Source organism: Sceloporus occidentalis, unplaced genomic scaffold (assembly GCF_023333645.1).
Source record: "Sceloporus occidentalis isolate IW3139 unplaced genomic scaffold, rSceOcc1.0.p SCAF_54, whole genome shotgun sequence".
In the NCBI taxonomy this organism is placed as follows: domain Eukaryota; kingdom Metazoa; phylum Chordata; class Lepidosauria; order Squamata; family Phrynosomatidae; genus Sceloporus; species Sceloporus occidentalis.
The window spans coordinates 1,843,047-1,861,521 of NW_028317034.1; the positions used below are offsets into that span (position 1 = coordinate 1,843,047).

The 18,475-nt window shown below is 36.3% G+C and overlaps 1 protein-coding gene across 1 annotated transcript in view; it reads right to left on the minus strand.

The window, feature by feature from the left end:
• The window catches only part of LOC149288024 (SPARC-related modular calcium-binding protein 2-like), a 57,563-nt gene extending 48,279 nt beyond the window's left edge, over positions 1 to 9,284 (minus strand). The window contains exons 1-2 of the mRNA XM_089492161.1: positions 9,195 to 9,284; positions 978 to 1,149 (exon numbers count right to left, since the gene is read on the minus strand). Of these exons, the coding sequence (XP_089348287.1) occupies positions 978 to 1,149; positions 9,195 to 9,284 (262 nt within the window). The remainder of the gene's footprint in view (positions 1 to 977; positions 1,150 to 9,194) is intronic.
• Between the last annotated feature and the right edge of the window lie 9,191 nt (positions 9,285 to 18,475).

Sequence of the window (18,475 nt, forward strand, 5' to 3'; positions counted from 1 at the left end):
CTCTGTGTTTAGGATAGCAATTGTTGGCTCCTAGATTATTACTGGATGGAAATATGTTTTCTTGATTTATAAATTTTTTTTACTAGTTTATTTAACCATGTAATTTTATATTAATGAATTCAGTACTCTTCAGTTCAGTAATTATTGTTTAATAATATGTTTCCTTAAAATGATTGTATATAAAATGTTTGTGCAGTTTCTAAAGAGTCAGTGCTTTTTTTTTTATAACTATATTATTTTAAATATGCCAGATATAAATGTCTCAAAGTCCACCTCTCCTAACCCATCCACAGCTATACCATCATGATAGATGATTTACGGTCTGTCTACCACCAGCCTTCTGCCATTGTCTTCCTATGTTTTTTCTCATCCTCCACTTTATCTAAGATCATCTGGTTAGTGTTAAAGTAGATGTCTGTTAACCTTTCCGTCTTAAAAAAGATCAGAGAAGGGGTACGTCTATCATACCTAGGAGGCAAAGCAATTGTCTTTCCATTACACTAAATAAACATACTACACATTCATTTTTTTAGCCTAATATATGATAAAGCTGGATGACAATTCATAGTTCAAAGTGAGATTTTATAACACATTAAAAAAAAATTGTTTGATGAGTTTAAGTAACCATTTGTACTTAAAGGGCACAGTCTGCTGCACAGACTCATATTATTGTTACTACATTATTTTGCTTTATTTTAATTATAAACCACTAGCAGATTATGTAGAGATGTGAGTGGGCATACCACGTTAATAACAAGGTCTACAGTGAGAATTTGGTTTAACTTCAGATCTTGGAGAAGATAGAATTAAGAATGATATTATCTGTTTGGAGTGAAATGAGAATCTTTTGCTGTAGATGCTATAAAAGGTGCCCAATTTTCCGAATTTCAGCACCTTAAGGTTTAACTTTTGCTTCTAAAAATAGCAAAAAAATGCAACCTGCCCATTTAAAATAAATTAGTAAATAAATGAATTACCTTTACAGTTTCCTCTATATGCAATTTCCAGCTGAGAATCCTTGCACTTTGCACGTTGAAATTCACACCGAGAAAGGAATGTTCTTCCATCCGAGGCACAAAGAGATTTAGATGGAGCGCCTGCACAGTCCAGACTACACTCCCTATCTTTATCCTGATCCACTCTCAGAAACTGAAATAGATACAATAGAAAGAAAAATAACTATATTAGTATCAAAGTTAATTGTAACGTAGCATGATGAGTGCTGACTGCTGAAACATCATTCTTATTTTCCATCCCCAAAACATTCTAAAATAAAATTATTTTTTGCCCCAACTTTTTTTTAATACAAGATTCCACTCCGCTGTGTATTGGTGTGCTGCTTTTCCTGCATTCACCTAATGAAATAATCTTTAAAGGAACATTTGTTTGCCTTTATTTTCTTTGAGAGGTACAGTCATCTACTAGATTCCAGTAGATTCCAGTTGTCCTAAACATCAAATCACTTCTTAAAATAGAAACCAATGGAGGTTGCAGGAGGATTTAGACAGCGTTGGGGACTGGGCATGCATTATGCTAAAATAATAAAAATGCAACCTATACTATGAATGGAACATCCTTGGGGAAAATTATAAATGAGAAGGATTTAGGAATAATGGTAGAAACAGACTTGACAACAGTGCACAATGCCAGCAAGCAGCTGCAAGAGCCAATAAGAGCCAATTTGGCATGCATAAAAAGAGGTATTGATTCAGGGGAGGAGGATATCATCTTGCCTCTGTACAGGTCGTTGGTAAGACCTCACCTTGAATATGCGGTACAATTCTGGGCATCCGTCCTTAAAAAGGACATTATGGAACTAGAAAAAGTGCAAAGGAGGGCTACAAAATTAATAAGGGGATTGGAAGATACCAGTTATGAAGAGAGACTAAAAAAGTTAAAATGATATACATTGGAAAAAGGGAGTCTTAGAGGGGATATGACAACATTATATAAATATATGTAAGGCTCTTCAGTGACCTGTTCATTAACAGAAATGTACAAACAACAAGAAGTCACCCTCTGAGACTGGAAGAGCAGAGATTTCATAGACAACAAAGGAAGGGATCCTTTATAGTTAGGACAATAAAGGCATGGAATTCACTGCCAAGGGAGGTGGTGTTATCAAATACATTAGATGCCTTCAAAAAGGGTCTGGGCATTTTTTACAAGGCTATAAATAGAATTAATATTTTAGATCAAGAGTAGGAAGGTTAGGTAGATGGGTTGAACTTGATGGACTTAGGTCTTTTTTCTACCTCATGTACTATGTACTATGTAACCATGTATATCTGATATAACATTACAAAGTGAAATTCAAAAAGCTCAAGAACTTAATTGTAGATATTGGTGTGGAAGAGCATGGGAACCAAAAAAAATGTGACATATAGGATCCAGTGTACACAAAATGCAAATATTACTGAAAAATCCATATACTGTCAGAATAAGTGGGGCTAAAGCAAAGAGAAACAGTAGCAGCAAAGGCATCTCATCAATAAGGTGGTTTCCACCAAATAGTTTGCATAGATGCATAGGTTTTTAAAACCTATATACTGTGGCTTTTAAAAAGATTAGTGTATAATTGTATTTTAAATACATTGTGAAGATTTTAGACACATGTAGGTACTTATTAAGGAAATGAATCATTAAGTGGATAATATCTCACCACAGTGTGTCATTAATCCTTAGTTTGGCAATATTTAATCCGCTATATGATTCATTTCCATGAAGCACAAAAGCTTAACACCTCGCCTGTAACGCTGCCTGACTATTACATTATGTAGACTATGTATAATATGTAGACTAAATATATTGCATACGTGTATGTGCACATACAGATGATTTATGAATGGAAAAACTGAAGATGTTAATGAATTCAAAAACTATGTGCGTATAATAGGTACATACATGCTGTGATGAGTTTGTGGAATTACCAGGAAAAATGTTATTAGGATACGTGAGTTACAAGTAACTATATGATCATTCTCCCGTAACTCTTTTTTTTGTTTTTTCTCTCTTTTTTTTTATTAAATGCTATTTAATTAGAATTGCACAGATACAACAATCAACTATGCAAAGCTGTAACAATAAATGGATCTGCCTTTGTCACATAGAAGAACAACCTGCACAATTCAATTTTAATTATTAACCATGCTGTCCTCCAGTCACTGTAATATTGTCGAGTGTGATGTGAGAGTTTATGGGAATGGGTATTGTGGGCCAGTTCAATCCATTAGTAATTTAAGGTTGTGTGTATGTGTCTGTCCTGTATCCATCTCGTTCATAATCCCAGGTTATTTTGCATCGATCATGCTGCTTCAGCAGTTGATTCATATACCATGAAGTGGTTTGTAATGCTATACATAGTGATAAAGCTGTTCAGGTGTATTTATTTGGGTTTTTTTTCCTGCTGTCTACGATAATATGCAAAAGAGGTGGTTTAGTTCTGCGTGAATATTTTGGTGGTGCTGGTTCAATCCAATGGTGGAGGATTCTTTTTAGTGCAGAATGCATTTTAGTTTTGCTCATTTAGTATTGTGTAAAAGCTAAAATATTGCATGATTTGAGTTGGGATGTATTAAGAGCAGAGGATGCATAGGCTTGGATTTGTCTCCAACAAGATTGTATGTTAGTGCATTGTCAGAGAAAATTGTCCGATGTTGTATGACCCATTTTGAATCTGTGTATAGGCGAGATATGTGCTCTGTGTGGGATCTTGCACAACATATGCCTGTAGAGTAGAGAAGGAATGGTGTTTTTTGTATGGTTGTCTTTCCTCGTACATATAAAACAGCAATCGGGGCGCATGTGTATATGGGAAAAAAAGAAAAATGTATATGATAGTGTGATATTGTTAATATCTTGTTAATATTTGGTTTATATTAACAATATCACACTATCATATACTTTTTTCTTTTGTTCCCATATACACATGCGCCCCGATTGCTGTTTTGTACGTCTTTTGAAACACTGAGAGGAGTGTTTTTGTTGGGCTGCGGCAGTGTTATTACGGGAAGTATTTCCTTTGATTTATATTTACTTGGACACGTGATTGGGTGTTAAAGGCTTTATATCTTCGTTTCCTCGTACATATTACTGTTTATTCAGGTGCCCCTGGATCATGAAAGAGATCATGGATCATCCTCCGCTTTTATAAAGACGTCCCTCATGGTCTTACTTATCCCTTATTGTTAATCCTCCTGACTAAGATTCCAGGGAAAAGCAAGGGAATGTAATATATATATCTATCTATATATCTATATATAGATATATATATATATATTACACAGTGTACCATTGACTTTGGTTCTATTGTTAACAATTAGTCTGTTAGGTGATTTAGCAGTAAAATGTTATGCTTCACAGTGGTTCATGGCTGCCGTATTGTCAAATTCATTTTACATGATGCAGGACACATTATGGCAAACTGTAGCCTGTCAATATATTCTGTAAGTTTGAATGATTATACCAAACTACATTATTCAACTTTTTGCCAGGAACATTTAAGTCTCAAGAGACACAAAAATGCTTTGATGGTATTGTCACGTAAAAGGTTCTGTGTTGTTTTTATGCGATTAAACCTCAAGAAGAAACAATAAAATGCCAGATCTGCCAAGTAATTGACTTAGCATACTAGAGAGTACAATAAATGAAACTGCACCTTGAAGAACACAAATTTTATTATTTGACACTAAATGAGCCACTGGGGTTTGGTAAGCTTTTAAGTCCAATGTAAAAAGCAACTTTTCATTTTAAAATGTTTTTGATTTATGAGCTAGGAACAGTAGGTGGTAAAACCGTAGATGGAATTCTCATCATACATCCCGAGGCAATTTATTTATTACACAGGACTATAGTCACGCTACTCTGAAGCTAGCACTATCATATATGTTTTATGTATATACATATATATATATATATATATATATATATGATAAATGTTATATATGTATATATATATATATTATATATATATAGTAGAAATTGTAGAAGCATGTCTTCTGTGCATGAAATATTAAAAGTTCATTTTGAATAAACTCAAAAAATTAAGGTGAATACTCTGGTTTAAAAAAATAAACGGTATATGTGTTGTTTAGAGAAGTACGAAAACAATTAATAAACCAAACTTTAAAAGTATATATCTTTCAGTATCCAAAGTAAATTTTACATGGCGCCTGCTGTGTATCAAGTGTCAAAGTAAGATTTTTTGCACTGAGCTGGCATAAAGAAGTATTGTGCCAACGCAGGTCTTTGTTTTGTCAATCGGTGTCAAAATATAGGTGTTTTCTTCACAGCTAGTAGTGGTCTGTATACATACAATTGATTTATATTTGAAAAATATGTCTCCAGCTTCAATATTTAAAACATATTCTGAGAAAATATAAAATTTCAAAATTTAAGCCATTCACTAATAATACTCTTTTTTTGTTTGAACACAGCTGCTAATTCCCAGTGTTTGGCTGACAAATCCTTAAGATTAAACATAAAATGTTTATCCAGTTGTCCTACACACGGTAAAAAAAAGTGTGAAATCCAATGTTTTTGTGAACCAAATAAACAAACAACTTCAATTCATAGACAAAGTTTGTAAACTATATTCTTAGACAAATATAGCAAAACAGTTTCAGGACACAGATTTAGTTCATCTGTATCTGTGTTTCTCGTCCTATGATTAGAACCAGCAACATATTTTGTCACCCAAGAATTCCCAGCGTATATATTTATAGTTTGTTTTACTCATTGTCATAATCTGTTGACTCCATTAGGCCTGAAAAACATCAGTATATATATATAAAATATTCTACAAAATATTCAATATATTGCATACAACTAGTGTAGCTAATAATAATATACCTCATTTAACTTTAATCGACTTACCTAAAACAATGCACCCACCCAAAAATTACATATGTTATATGTATACAGTATTTGATAACGCTATATAAAACAATAAATAATAATAATAATAATATACAATAATATACTGTATATTATTAGAACAGATTCAATCATTGTAGGAGCTCAAATATGATGGATGACATGGGTTTTTAGGTTTTTCCTATCCCTAAATCTAACCCACCTCCCAATCCACCTCTAAATTCTAAGTAGAAAAACTTTCTCTCTATATCACATACACAAAAGTTTTGTTCTTTGTGATTAGAGAATCACAACATTCACAGTGCTTGTCATTGGCTAATTATAAATATCATGTAAGATCGGTTAGTGTTATTGGTTTGCGTAGGACTGCTTCACTGTAGGTGTGGTGTTCACCCAAGCGCCCTGCTTTCTTGAGATCATAACATTCCATGCTCATGCTGTCATGATGGACGTTACGCATGATGGCATAGAATGTTATGGTAAATGAAAAGGTGTAAAGCATTCCCCGAAAACTGGGAGTAAGGCAAAGTTTTATATTACTTAAGAATAATTTGGGATGTGTTGGGGCATTAAGTTGTCCTGGGATTTGTGGTTTTAATGCTACATTTAGTTAAATTCAGCAGAGTCGGTGGGAGGTAGAAATATTCGAATTAATTTATATATCACATTTTAAAGGTTCTGAGGTACCACCGTGCCCTTCAGAAGTACTCCAAGCAGTATATAAAAAAAGAGTATACTCAATCTGACAACTAGTTGTAAGGTTAATGACCTACCACATAGACTAAATAAACTTGTTTTGTAACACCAACTGTTTATTGCCACAAATCATTCTCCTTAAGTGTTTGCTTCTATTACCATCTTTTTTATCCTAATCCAAACCACATTGAGGTAAACACATTTTGTAATTTTGTGTTTCCGTGATGTTGTACTTATAAACATGCTGAAAATTAAATCCTTTTGTGTGCTGTCTGTTGCTTTTAAATCTAATCTTTTGTTTTTCTATGGAAAATCATTTAGAGCATTACATCTTATAAACACTCAAGATGATGATTGAACAAACAAGTGGATCTGAATGGAGGCCTTCAAGATTAAAAAAAAAAAGTATGGCATGCAAGTTAGAAGTTGGTTAGTTGTTCTAGTCCCAAACTTTTGTTAAAGGCCACAACAAACCTCACTGTCATACCAGCAAACAATTATTTTCTCTTTCTCTAGACAAGGAAGTGACAATCGTTCATGCCCATCCTGTCTACTTTGTCTCTTACTCCCTGCCCACTTTAGATTATCTAGGGATAGCCTCTATGCATGGCTAGTGTTTCCCCACACTTGACTAGTCCCATCCTTTCATAGGTCACTCACCCAGAAGAGGGAGAATTCCAGGTAGTCTACTATGGGGCGTTTCCAAGTATGGCAATTGCTCTCCAGCCCAGGGTTTGTGTTATGCCACTAGAGCGATTCATATATCCCATAAGCTGTCATTTAAAAAAGAATGGCATAAGTCTTCAGAACCCATTTTCATGTTCTCACTATGATTACCTGATTAATATAAACAATCACCAATCATGTGGAAAGTGAAAATATGTAATAATATAGATACTCCCCAACATGCACTGCAGCTCCCAACCAACACTCCTCAAAATGTTTAGAAATCGGTACATCTGATACCTGATTTTAAGCAAACCTTATACCTTTTGTACTATATAAAAACATATCTGTAACATATTGTGAACTTAAGAATGATAACTGGAAAAAAGATTATCTTGAATATGTATTCACTGCTCCTCTGTGTAGAACATATAGGGGTGATTACCATACTTGGGAACTTTAAGGAATAGGCTCTCCCTATTCTGGGTGAATGGCTTTGTGAAGAGAAACCATGTTTGGAGGTGGGACAGTATGTATGTAATTAAAACATATTTTGTTTTACGGTTATTTATCCAGAACACATTAAAATGCTGGTGTCACAAGACTTTATACCTTGTAAAAGTATAAGGCCCTACTTAAGGATTTTCTAGTTGGGGGTCAATTGTTTTCCATAATAAAACAGATCTGAGCCTTGAAATTAAATGTGAGAAAATACTTCTTTTGTTTAAATTTTTATTCTACTTTTATATCTACTTCAACTGTATTGTTTCAAATGTTGTAAGCAAGTGAAACGTACAGATATACAATAAGCAAGCATTAAGGACACGAACAGTCATGCCAGTGATTACTTTGACAAATGTATTTACATCCTATAGAAATATAAACCTTAAACCTGCCAATTCTAGCTATGCCATCAAGTCCGAAAGACTAGTCTGTTAAAAAAATTGCTGGCAATTTTTACATATTTTTTCAAAGCATCATGTGCCCTGGGGTCTGCTGATTATTTTCACAAGCTTCCAATGAAATGCTTGGGTGAAAGAAATGTCTGTACGCATTATGTGCGTAAATGAATATTTACAATTCTAATGACATATATGGTTTACACTGTATAAGAAATACCTCTCTTCTGAACTGCGTATCGTATTAGCCTCTCCAAAAAAAGAGCTTATTATAATTAAAATTCGGTTATCAATGCACTTTTCAAATTGTAAATCACTTAGCAGATTGTCACATATAACATCTGGATCAACATAATACGCTCAGTCAGTTAGTTAAATGTAATATGTGCCCTTATGCAAGCAAATGGCATAGTTCAGTTGTATGACTGACAACTGATAGAATGCAATATGTAACCGAGTTGTATATTTTGTAAGATCGTTCTTGACACAATGAGCGTTATTCATTAAATTTACTGAAGTGTTTGCGCTGGCACACTCTTGTATAATTAGACATTTCTATGTGTAATTTACAGCTGCTTAGAGTTTTGCTCCAAGACCCTCTTGTACCCAGTTTTATTTTTCTTGAAAATGTTGCCGAGTATACATACTGTACTGTACATTGCAATCTGACATGAGAGTGCTCAACATTGCCTTTTTCATTAAATGGATGACAAGAAAGTAGTAATACAAAAGTGATGTTCATTATCAATAACTGCATCTTTTTACTAGGAAAACTCCATCGACTTACAGTAAAGACATAACATACAAGAGTAAACAGTTTTGATGCTAGTAAGTGTTCTATCCAAACATTATTTTACTAAATTCTAGGTAGAAAATCACCATTTGCCACAGGCCAGAGGACAATGCAATGGATGTAGGCAGTCCATAACTTTACTTAGGGCGAGCTTATATGTCAGTAATTAGTATGTCCTCTCTCGGGATCCCTCATAGCCCTTAATCTGCTGGGATAGGACCTTAACAAATTCTCAAACAAGTTAGTGCCAAATTCCATGTTAATACTTCTTGGCAATATCCAAGTGAAGTATCTCTTGCTTGAAGCATAATAGTCTCAGCTGCATCTTTCAGAACTACTCCAAAATGTTCAGCCATATTCAAATTGAATAAAGCTCCAGACCATTTAGGTTTATTTATTTTTTTAAATTAATTTCGCTTTGGTGCAACAAGTATTACATTGGATTTGTCCTCAAACATGATCCTTCTTTATAAAAAAAAACCCAACATTTTTGGATCAGGTGTGTTGTAAGGGTTTCTCAGAAATGGAAAGATGTTTCTAGGGTTAGTGCTCTAAAACACTGTTCATCCCACATCCCCCCTTGTTCCTTAATGACCCACTTTAGGCTTCTCACAGTGAAGCATACAAATATGCCAATCATTTTTTTTCTTTTTACACTTCTTGGAATTGTTCATCACATTCAATATTATTGATATCAACACAATAATTGCATACTACAACACAATAACTGCACAAAAATCCATAATTTCTGAGCATATAAAGGAATTTGCCATATTGTTTATCACAACGTCTATAGAACACTAGCAATTGGTTGTTTTCCATCCTTTAGACTTAGTATGGCCATTAAGAAAAATCCATTTGGTGATGGGGTGCCCTCTTTTCTTACTTCATGATCATAATACATTTTTGACTACAATCTCTTTGATGCATTGAAACATAATTTTATTAATCAGTAATTTATAAGTGATTTACATTATTACCTTATATTATTGCCAATTGTCTGCTACCAAAGTGTATTTTATTGCATGCAAATTCATACAAACGTTAATTATTTCTAACACAAATTAGAAAATAAATCTGTATTATGCCTACTGATAGAGGCAAGGGAGGAAGTGGTTCCTATCATTTGAAGATTTTGGCCACAATCTGAAATGTTTGTGTGTGTTTCATTTGCAGTTTCACATACAGTTTCCATTGTGCCTAAAACAATAAGCACACAGTTTACACTGGATTTCTTTACATGTTTTCTATGAAGCTCCTCTTTGGGAATTTGTGCTGAACATGTCTGGATAGTGTGTAGTGACTGGATTACCCATTGCTTTTGTGCCAATTTATTGTGGTTTTACCCCAAGGACATAATGTTGCCACTGCTACCCTGCCACCTGTTAATGTGCAGGAGAGCCAGTGTTCCTGTTTTCTGGGTTTTTTTTATGTGTTCGTGTTTTTTATTTGCATAAGTCTGGCATAGTGACATCTGTCACATCAGTTATGTTCTTTTTGCATTGCTTCATGTAATATGTGAGAAGAGAGTGTTTTTCCAAAATTATTTGGAAAGGATATACTAATCCTCTATTGTTCCACTACATCATCACGTAAACCTAGCTGCAGACCACCAGAGCAAAAGTTTGTGGGAAGATCTGGTTGCAATATTTAGGAAGCCAAAAGAGTAAAACCTTGCTCTAGGTTTTATAGAGACAGCTGCACAAAATATGAATTAAAAACACATGTAGACTTAATGCCTGAAATAGTAGTATTAAAAAGTGAGTACAAAGTAATTTTATTATTTACCACAGTTTTAACTCAAGGGAAGTTATAATTTCCTACAAAAGAGTTGTTTTTTTAGGTTATATTTTAAATCGTTTTAATCAGAGCCATTGATATTACTATTATTAATCTTTAACTCCTGATATCATAGGGGTCATGTAGAAAGTGAGAAATATTAGCTGACTTCACCCTCAGCAGAGTTCCACATAATACATAAAGGCCATAAGCTGGAACGAGACCTCATGACTATAGCTGGTTTCTGGTTCACACTGCTCCATTTAACATAGGCAAGCCAGCCATATGTCTAACCCCCTGGTAGGGCCATGTATAAGCGTGGGGCGTGTTGGAGTGGTATGTAACTACAGGGTGAGGTTCTTTAGGAGCTAGGTTTTTTAAGGCGAGGACCCCTTCCCTAGGCAGCCATTGTTCTGGTAAAGTTTTTTTTATTTTATGGCTGGGTTAGGTTGTTTTCTGGTATTAATAAAAATGCTGTGGCCTATTTATACCAAATAATCTTGTCTCGTGTCCAATTTGTGGGTGGAGGGTAACACAGTCCCCACTTCCTTCATATATGAACCCAGCTTCAATTAAGCCCAGCCCACCATTTGTTTGCCTTTGCTGTTACCTGCCAGAGATAGTTGAGAGATAGTTGGCGAGTTGTTGAGGAATTATGGGCCCCATGATGTCTCAGCAAACCACAAGGCAAATTTATTTTCTTTTGGATGCTGATCCTGTTCCACAATAACTTGAAAGCTACCTCTTGGCTTTGTATGCATGATAAGACTCATATGATGTATTTGATTGTAATGTTTGACTTCCCCTTTGAAAATGCACAAGTATTAGACAGGAATATGTATACACTCATAATGGTGAGTTTTATCAACATGAATTGCTATAATAGATGGACAACACGGCGCTTCTCAGTAAATATTAAATGTACAGTGCTACTTTACCATGCAGTCTACCTCAAACCGACACCCAGGCACACACATCAGTATAGGCTCTGCCACACCAACACCCAAAAACACTTACACCAGGACAGGCTCTGCAACACCGGCACCCAGTCATACACACAAAACAGGTTCTGCCATGCCGACACACAGGCACACACACACACACACCAGGACAGGCTATGCCACACCGACACCCAGGCACACACACCAGGACAGGCTATGCCACACCGACACCCAGGCACACACACCAGGACAGGCTATGCCACACCGGCACCTAGGCACACACACCAGGACAGGCTCTGCCATACCGGCACCCAAAAACACACATACCAGTACAGGCTCTGCAACATACGAATAAAATTTATTTTCTTTTCAATCCATTATAGTTATACATGCCGTATGTCCTCCAGAAATGATCTTCTGCATCCTTTCTTAGCACTTTCCAGCAAATGTGATCAAGGTGTGATTGAAACAGCTCACTCTCATTTTCTTCAAAATGCGTATTTTGGCATCCATCCATTTAGTTGCTGGCGCGTTTACTCCTGTCACTGGATCCACATAATTTTCTTGATAGTTTACTGTAAAATGGCTGTAACCAATGGCGTTTAGATTTCTATATGCAGGCCATTCTTCGGAATGAATGACTGAATTTGTTTCGCATCCAGGCTGAATGATTGGTATAAGAGTGTTTCTGTCACGCTGTTGCACATAAAATATTGACAATCAGAGCCTTGCTTAAAAAAAACTGCATTCTCTCCTGTGCAGATGATATTTTTATAGAAATCTTTTTAGCAGGATTATACTCATACCTGAGAACTCTGTAGGTTTGACCTGGAGAACTCCAGGAGAAGCACCACTTCTCCAGTTCAACACCAGAATCCTCTGGGTCGCGGGAGCAGGGTCTTACATGCCCCACTCCCTGCTCATTTCCCCTGTAAATTGGGGCATTTTCTGCGATGTCAGCATAAACGCCCACTGACAAGGGTAGGCTCTAGGTTCCCGGGGGCCCAGAACATGGTGTGAGAAATGCATCATATTTACCTGTACTTTGAATGGCTTATGGCACTATGATTGGGGAAAATAGCCAAATCCAGTATATTTCTTTGAATATATTTATAAAAAATAAAAGATGTAGTGGTGGAAGCTGGTAACATTCAGCAAGGTAAGTCAATGTCCTGCTAATAAAATTGTCCAAAACACATTTGTAACACACAGATAACACACTCAATGAGCACTCAATGATTCCGGTGCAATACACATTCACCAAAAGGAAGCAAATAAAAAGTAATTCAGTCATCATGTAAATGCCACAGGCTTTGTTACTCTAGCCGCTAATAGCTATATGTTAATCTGGTAGTAAAATACACAATGGGTTCATACCAGTCTCAACATGTAAGCAATAAGCATAACCCTTAATTTACACTTGGAAAGAAAACTAGTGAAAAGACAGGGAGTAAATGCAATGATGTTAGGGTACAATGTCTTCCATGGTTATCAAAGGTTTTATAACATATATATATATATATATATACACACACACACACACACACACACACACCGTATTTGCTCGATTATAAGACGACCCTGATTATAAGACGACCCCCAAAATCTGAATATTAATTTATGAAAAAAGAAAAAGCCTGAATATAAGACGACCTTATAGGAAAAAAGTTTTACCGGTAAATGTTAATTCATGTAAACTATGTGAACAATTTTTTTTTAATAAAAGCTACGATTGAGAAAAATATTTTGTTTTTATTTCTTTTTTTTTTCAACCTGCCCCCCCAGTCATGCACATCTGCCCCCTGGCTTTGCCCCAGAAATGCCTTATACCCCCTATATGCCACTGTGCCCCATGATATGCCTTTTAACCCTCTAAATGCCACTGTGCCCAGTAATATGCCTTTTGACCCCCTAAATGCCAGAGTGGCATATAGGGGTATAAGGCAATTCTGGAGGCAGAGTGGCACATAGGGAGGTATAAGGCATTTCAGGTGGCAGAGTGGCGTATAGAGGGTTAAAAGACATTTCTGGAGGCAGAGTGGCATTGAGGGGGTTAAAAGGCATTTCACAGAGCACTCTGCCTCCAGAAATGACTTGAAATGCCCCCAATTTAACACTCCCTCCCCCTCCCTCCTCCAAACTTACTGGTGCTTCTGAGTCCCCAGTGCGTAGTCCGGGCAGCGTGTAGAGCTCTACGCGATTCGCGTAGACAACTTCCGCTGCAGGCGGGAGGAGGTGCGGTTAGCAACGGGGGTTGTCTGCATCCATCGCGCAGACCTTCCCCGGCTATCAGAGATCACGGGGAACTCTGATCTCTGACTGCCGGGGGAGGTCTGTGCGTTGGACTCAGACAACCCCCGCTGCTAACCGCACCTCCTCCTGGCTGCAGCTGAAGTTGTGTACGCGAATCGCGTAGAGCTCTACACGCTGCCCAGTGCTTAGTCCAGACACTGTGTAGAGTTCTACGCAAATTGCACGTTGCCCGGACTTAGCACCGGGGACTCAGAAGCACAGGTAAGTTGGGGGGGGCATAACACAGGAGGATCTAGGTCCCCTGCATCGCTGGTTGAGGTCCGATTATAAGACGACCCCATTTATAAGACGAGGGGTATTTTTCAGAGCATTTGCTCTGGAAAAAACCTCGTCTTATAATCGAGCAAATACGGTATATATATATTCTATCTGTATTGGTGCTTCTTATTAAGTAAGTAATTCTGGAATCTGTTCACTGAATTAAAAATAAACATTGCATCTAATATATATATATATATACATATTACTAAGGGGTTATATTTTTTTAAGAAAAAGGGAGATATTTTATGTATAAGTTACTGCTTAATTGTTTACTTCACAATAATAAATTTTAAGGGAAACCAGAAGGTATAAGTACATTGAAAGCTGGCAAAGGAATTTAAAATAACTGTAAAAGTGACTTTTTAAATAAATACCCAGTAGCAAATGCTACAGTATTAATATTTGCATTCATTGTTTGAAGACCTAATGCTTCCTACTGGAGCAATTCCATATGCTAGCTTACGGCTATAAATATGAAACCAACCTTTTTTGTAACACCCATTCCTTATAAAATTCCAAGCTTTTATGGTCTAAGGATAGTGATATCGTCATATATTAAATCTAATGAGAGAGGAATGTGTAATACAAAAGGTTTGCATGTCTCACGGTGCTGACTATTGAACTATGAATAGATTTATAAATACAGCCCCTGGATATGATCACATCATGCGAGATTAATTTGTCGGATTGTTTTCTTCAAGACATGAAGTTTTCTTTAGTTGACTAAGACTATGTAGTTATGATATAATTATGTATAAAAACATATATATTTAGTTCCCAAATGCATTTTATAGAAACAATACAGAGATAAGATTTGGACATCACAATTCATATTTTATTTTACTTTAGTAATCAATAATCATACATATGAAGCCCATGGAACAGCGCAGCTTAGGTGGAGTGGGCCTTGACAGAGCTAGGTGGTGTGCATAAGGAGTGATTTAATTTAATTGGTTCAAAGTTGTTATGGGTGGGGTTATTATCAAGGTATATAAGTGGCAACCATTTTGTAAACGGTCACTTAACTGCTTTTCTAAATCCTGGTTGTTTGGTCACAGCGGCGGGGATAGTTGGGGATTATTGTTTAGTACGGTGCTTTTTTATGGTTTGGTTTAATAATTTGACTTGGTTCAAGTTATTTTGGTAGGTTTCGAGCTGGCCTGTAGATCAGAACCTGGGGTGGTGTAGGGGTGTCTCGGTATGCCCCTGCATTGGTGGTTTGGTTAAGTTGGTGTTGGAGGGGTGTCTCGGTATGCCCCTACATGGTTTATAATTTGGTTAAACGGTCTGGTAGGGGTGTTTTGGTATACCCCTATTGTGGTCAATGTGTTAATGTGTTAATGTGGAGGCACCTGGTATGTGTTGGTGCCATTGCTATACGGTTAATGTATTTGTTATGGGAGGTCATTGTCAGTGTTAATAAAAAGGAAAACTGTTATTTATGTTCTAACCGGGGTGGCTTGTTTTGACAATGACCTTTAAATATTGTATAATTTAATAAAGATGTGGAAAATATATTTGCACCCAAATAAAGTGTTTGTGTCATTATTGGGTATGGGGTACGGTTTTCCTGGGCACAATCTCAACTATGCGCTTGTCATGTAATATATGGAAATACATGATGCATATAGTTAAAAAGAGTTGATTAATGTTGTAAACCCAGTGGGGTGTTTAGCTGCCCTTTTTAATAGCAAAACAAGGCTCTACAACTACAACAGTACATTTTGAGTTTTACCTTCATGTGTTAACCCATTACTGTCCAAGGCTGGACAAACTTCATATAAAAAGTTTATTCATGCTATGTGATTTGAAATTGATTAAAAACTTGGGAGATATGTACATATTTTTAATCCATAAACCTTACCGCCGTCTCACCCACCACTCAAACAAATTTACTCTCTCCCTGACTCAGGAAGGAAGTGAGAGGAAGAGTTTTAGGCAGTGTTCCTGTGAACTGAAACAGCGCCTTTGGTTACCATGAGACTGCCTTGCACTGGGAGCCTCCCAGTATTGGCGCTTAGTTGCAAATATGACATTAAATTGAGTTAACATGACCCACAAATCAAATCAATCAATATGGATTTGCAGTATACTATATTACCTGCCCTTTCAGTTTGGACTAAACTTGGAGGTCTTTTTAAATTTGGAAACAAAATTTGTCACCCATCTTCATTTATTCTCTCATGAACTTTTACAATGTCACTCACATTCTCTCACACCTCATTCTCTCTCTCATGCTTTCTCTGAATGTCTCCTTACCTTCTCCACCAATTGCTTCCGTGCCCCTGTTGCCTTTTGCATGGCAACATCCTCAATTGGGGAGAGAGTGTGTCTGGAGGCTCCGTCTATTTGAAGAAAGTCCACAAGGTGGCCATGTCCATGGAGAAGTGGAAAAACAAGAGAAGAAGCAGAGATGCGCAGCATGGAGAAAAAGTAGTGCTTAAAATGAATGCTAATACTTCAGCTGGTGCACATTGATGTATATGCCTGGGAACTAGCCAGGTTTGAAATGAGTCACCAGGTGTAGCACCGCTTCCATGGGACTCTGGATCAGTTTCTTCAATCTCTGGAAAGGGAAGCATCTTTTGGTTTTGCCTAAACCCCATCCAGGTTCCACCCAATTCCTTCCAATTCCTTGTCCGCTTAAGTCTAACTGAATGAAGCCATACTCCCAGTTCTTTCAGATATTATAGTAAGTGTTATGTTTCAATTAAAAATGGGTCCAGTTATCCAAGTCCATTTTAAACACAATGGACCTTAAACCAAAATGGCTTCACAGCTTTCACTACATAAAAGTAAGAGAGTAAAAGAATGAGGGACTTGGGGGTTGTTAGTATGTAGGTATGTAGTAAATTGGTTTTGCAAATTGTTTTACCTTAAGTAAGACATTTAAGGCTGATAAAAATATAAATCATTTATAAAAACATGTGAAATACTGTCAGGAACTCTCTAAAAAGCACACCTGCTTTGGCTTTTAAATGAATATGCTCAAGGGTATTTTCCAAGGAATACATCCTGCATGTCATCAAGTATCTGTGAAAGTGAATTCTAACCCCAATTGCAAGGATTTGTCAACAGAGCGAGGTTTTTCGGCCAGCAATCCAGTCTCTTGTTTTCTATAGTTCTCTAGTTACCCCTTTTGCCCTAGAGAATAAACCATAGTTTATGGTTGACACCATTTTAATAGCTGTCAAATTTTAGTGAAAATGCATTCTTTGTTTCCCTGTTTCCTCTTTCATATGGTTAAAGCATTTGCATTTTTAACTATGCACCAGTTTTTGAAACACAGATGGCTGTGGTTTATATGACTAAATTTATCATTAACAAAAAATGGTTTCGGGCCACCACTATTTATGGCTGTTGCACTTGAGGATACATTTGTTTAACTTGTCCCATCAAACAAGTCATAGTTGTTAAGTTGGCGGAGACGTTTGTTTAACTTGTCCATCACACGTTTAACTATGGATACAATAATCAATATACATTCAAACAGCACAATGCAACCAATTTAATGTCAAGATCCATAAAACATGTAAGACTATAATACGCTATTGTTGATCGTACAGATGTTAAATAAGAAAATAAGGTATCTTTTGAGATGTCATGGACATGTAAAAATCTAAGGCTGTAAAAAATATGTCAGATATGTAAATTATGGTCACATATTAAACATAATATGGGTACCTAGATTATGATTTTCTCTCCTTCGTTCCCCCCCACTATGGGGTGCTTAGGTGTTCAGGAGACAAATGTATCTGGTCATCTAGCAAGAACAGAGATCTACCATCACAGCCTTTTATTCCACATTTTTCATATTCCAATTAATTCAAGATAGCGAATAGTTTAAGGATTGGGGATATAAAAAATGCCTTAAATGTGATTTAGGTAAATCATTTTTGGATGATGTCTGAGATGTTGATAAAATCTTAGATGTCACATACGTTTCAAGAGAATGGAGAGCTTACAGGGTTTCCCTTCTTTCTTTACTCATTGCATGGAAAGTGCCTCTGTAACTTATTTCATCCTTTGGGGGACAGGCCCAGTGGGCAAATGTATCGTATTTGATGTAATAAACTATCCCTTTTGCCGGATGCCCCCCCAAATCATAAAGCCATTATTGTCTGAACATCTAGTATTTTCACCAAATCTGAACACTATTTTGAAGGGAAATTTGATATAGCACAAATTATACCAAGTTATATGATTTTTGTCTCTACTGTACTCTGTTTCTCTTGGATATGCTTGCAAGGTGA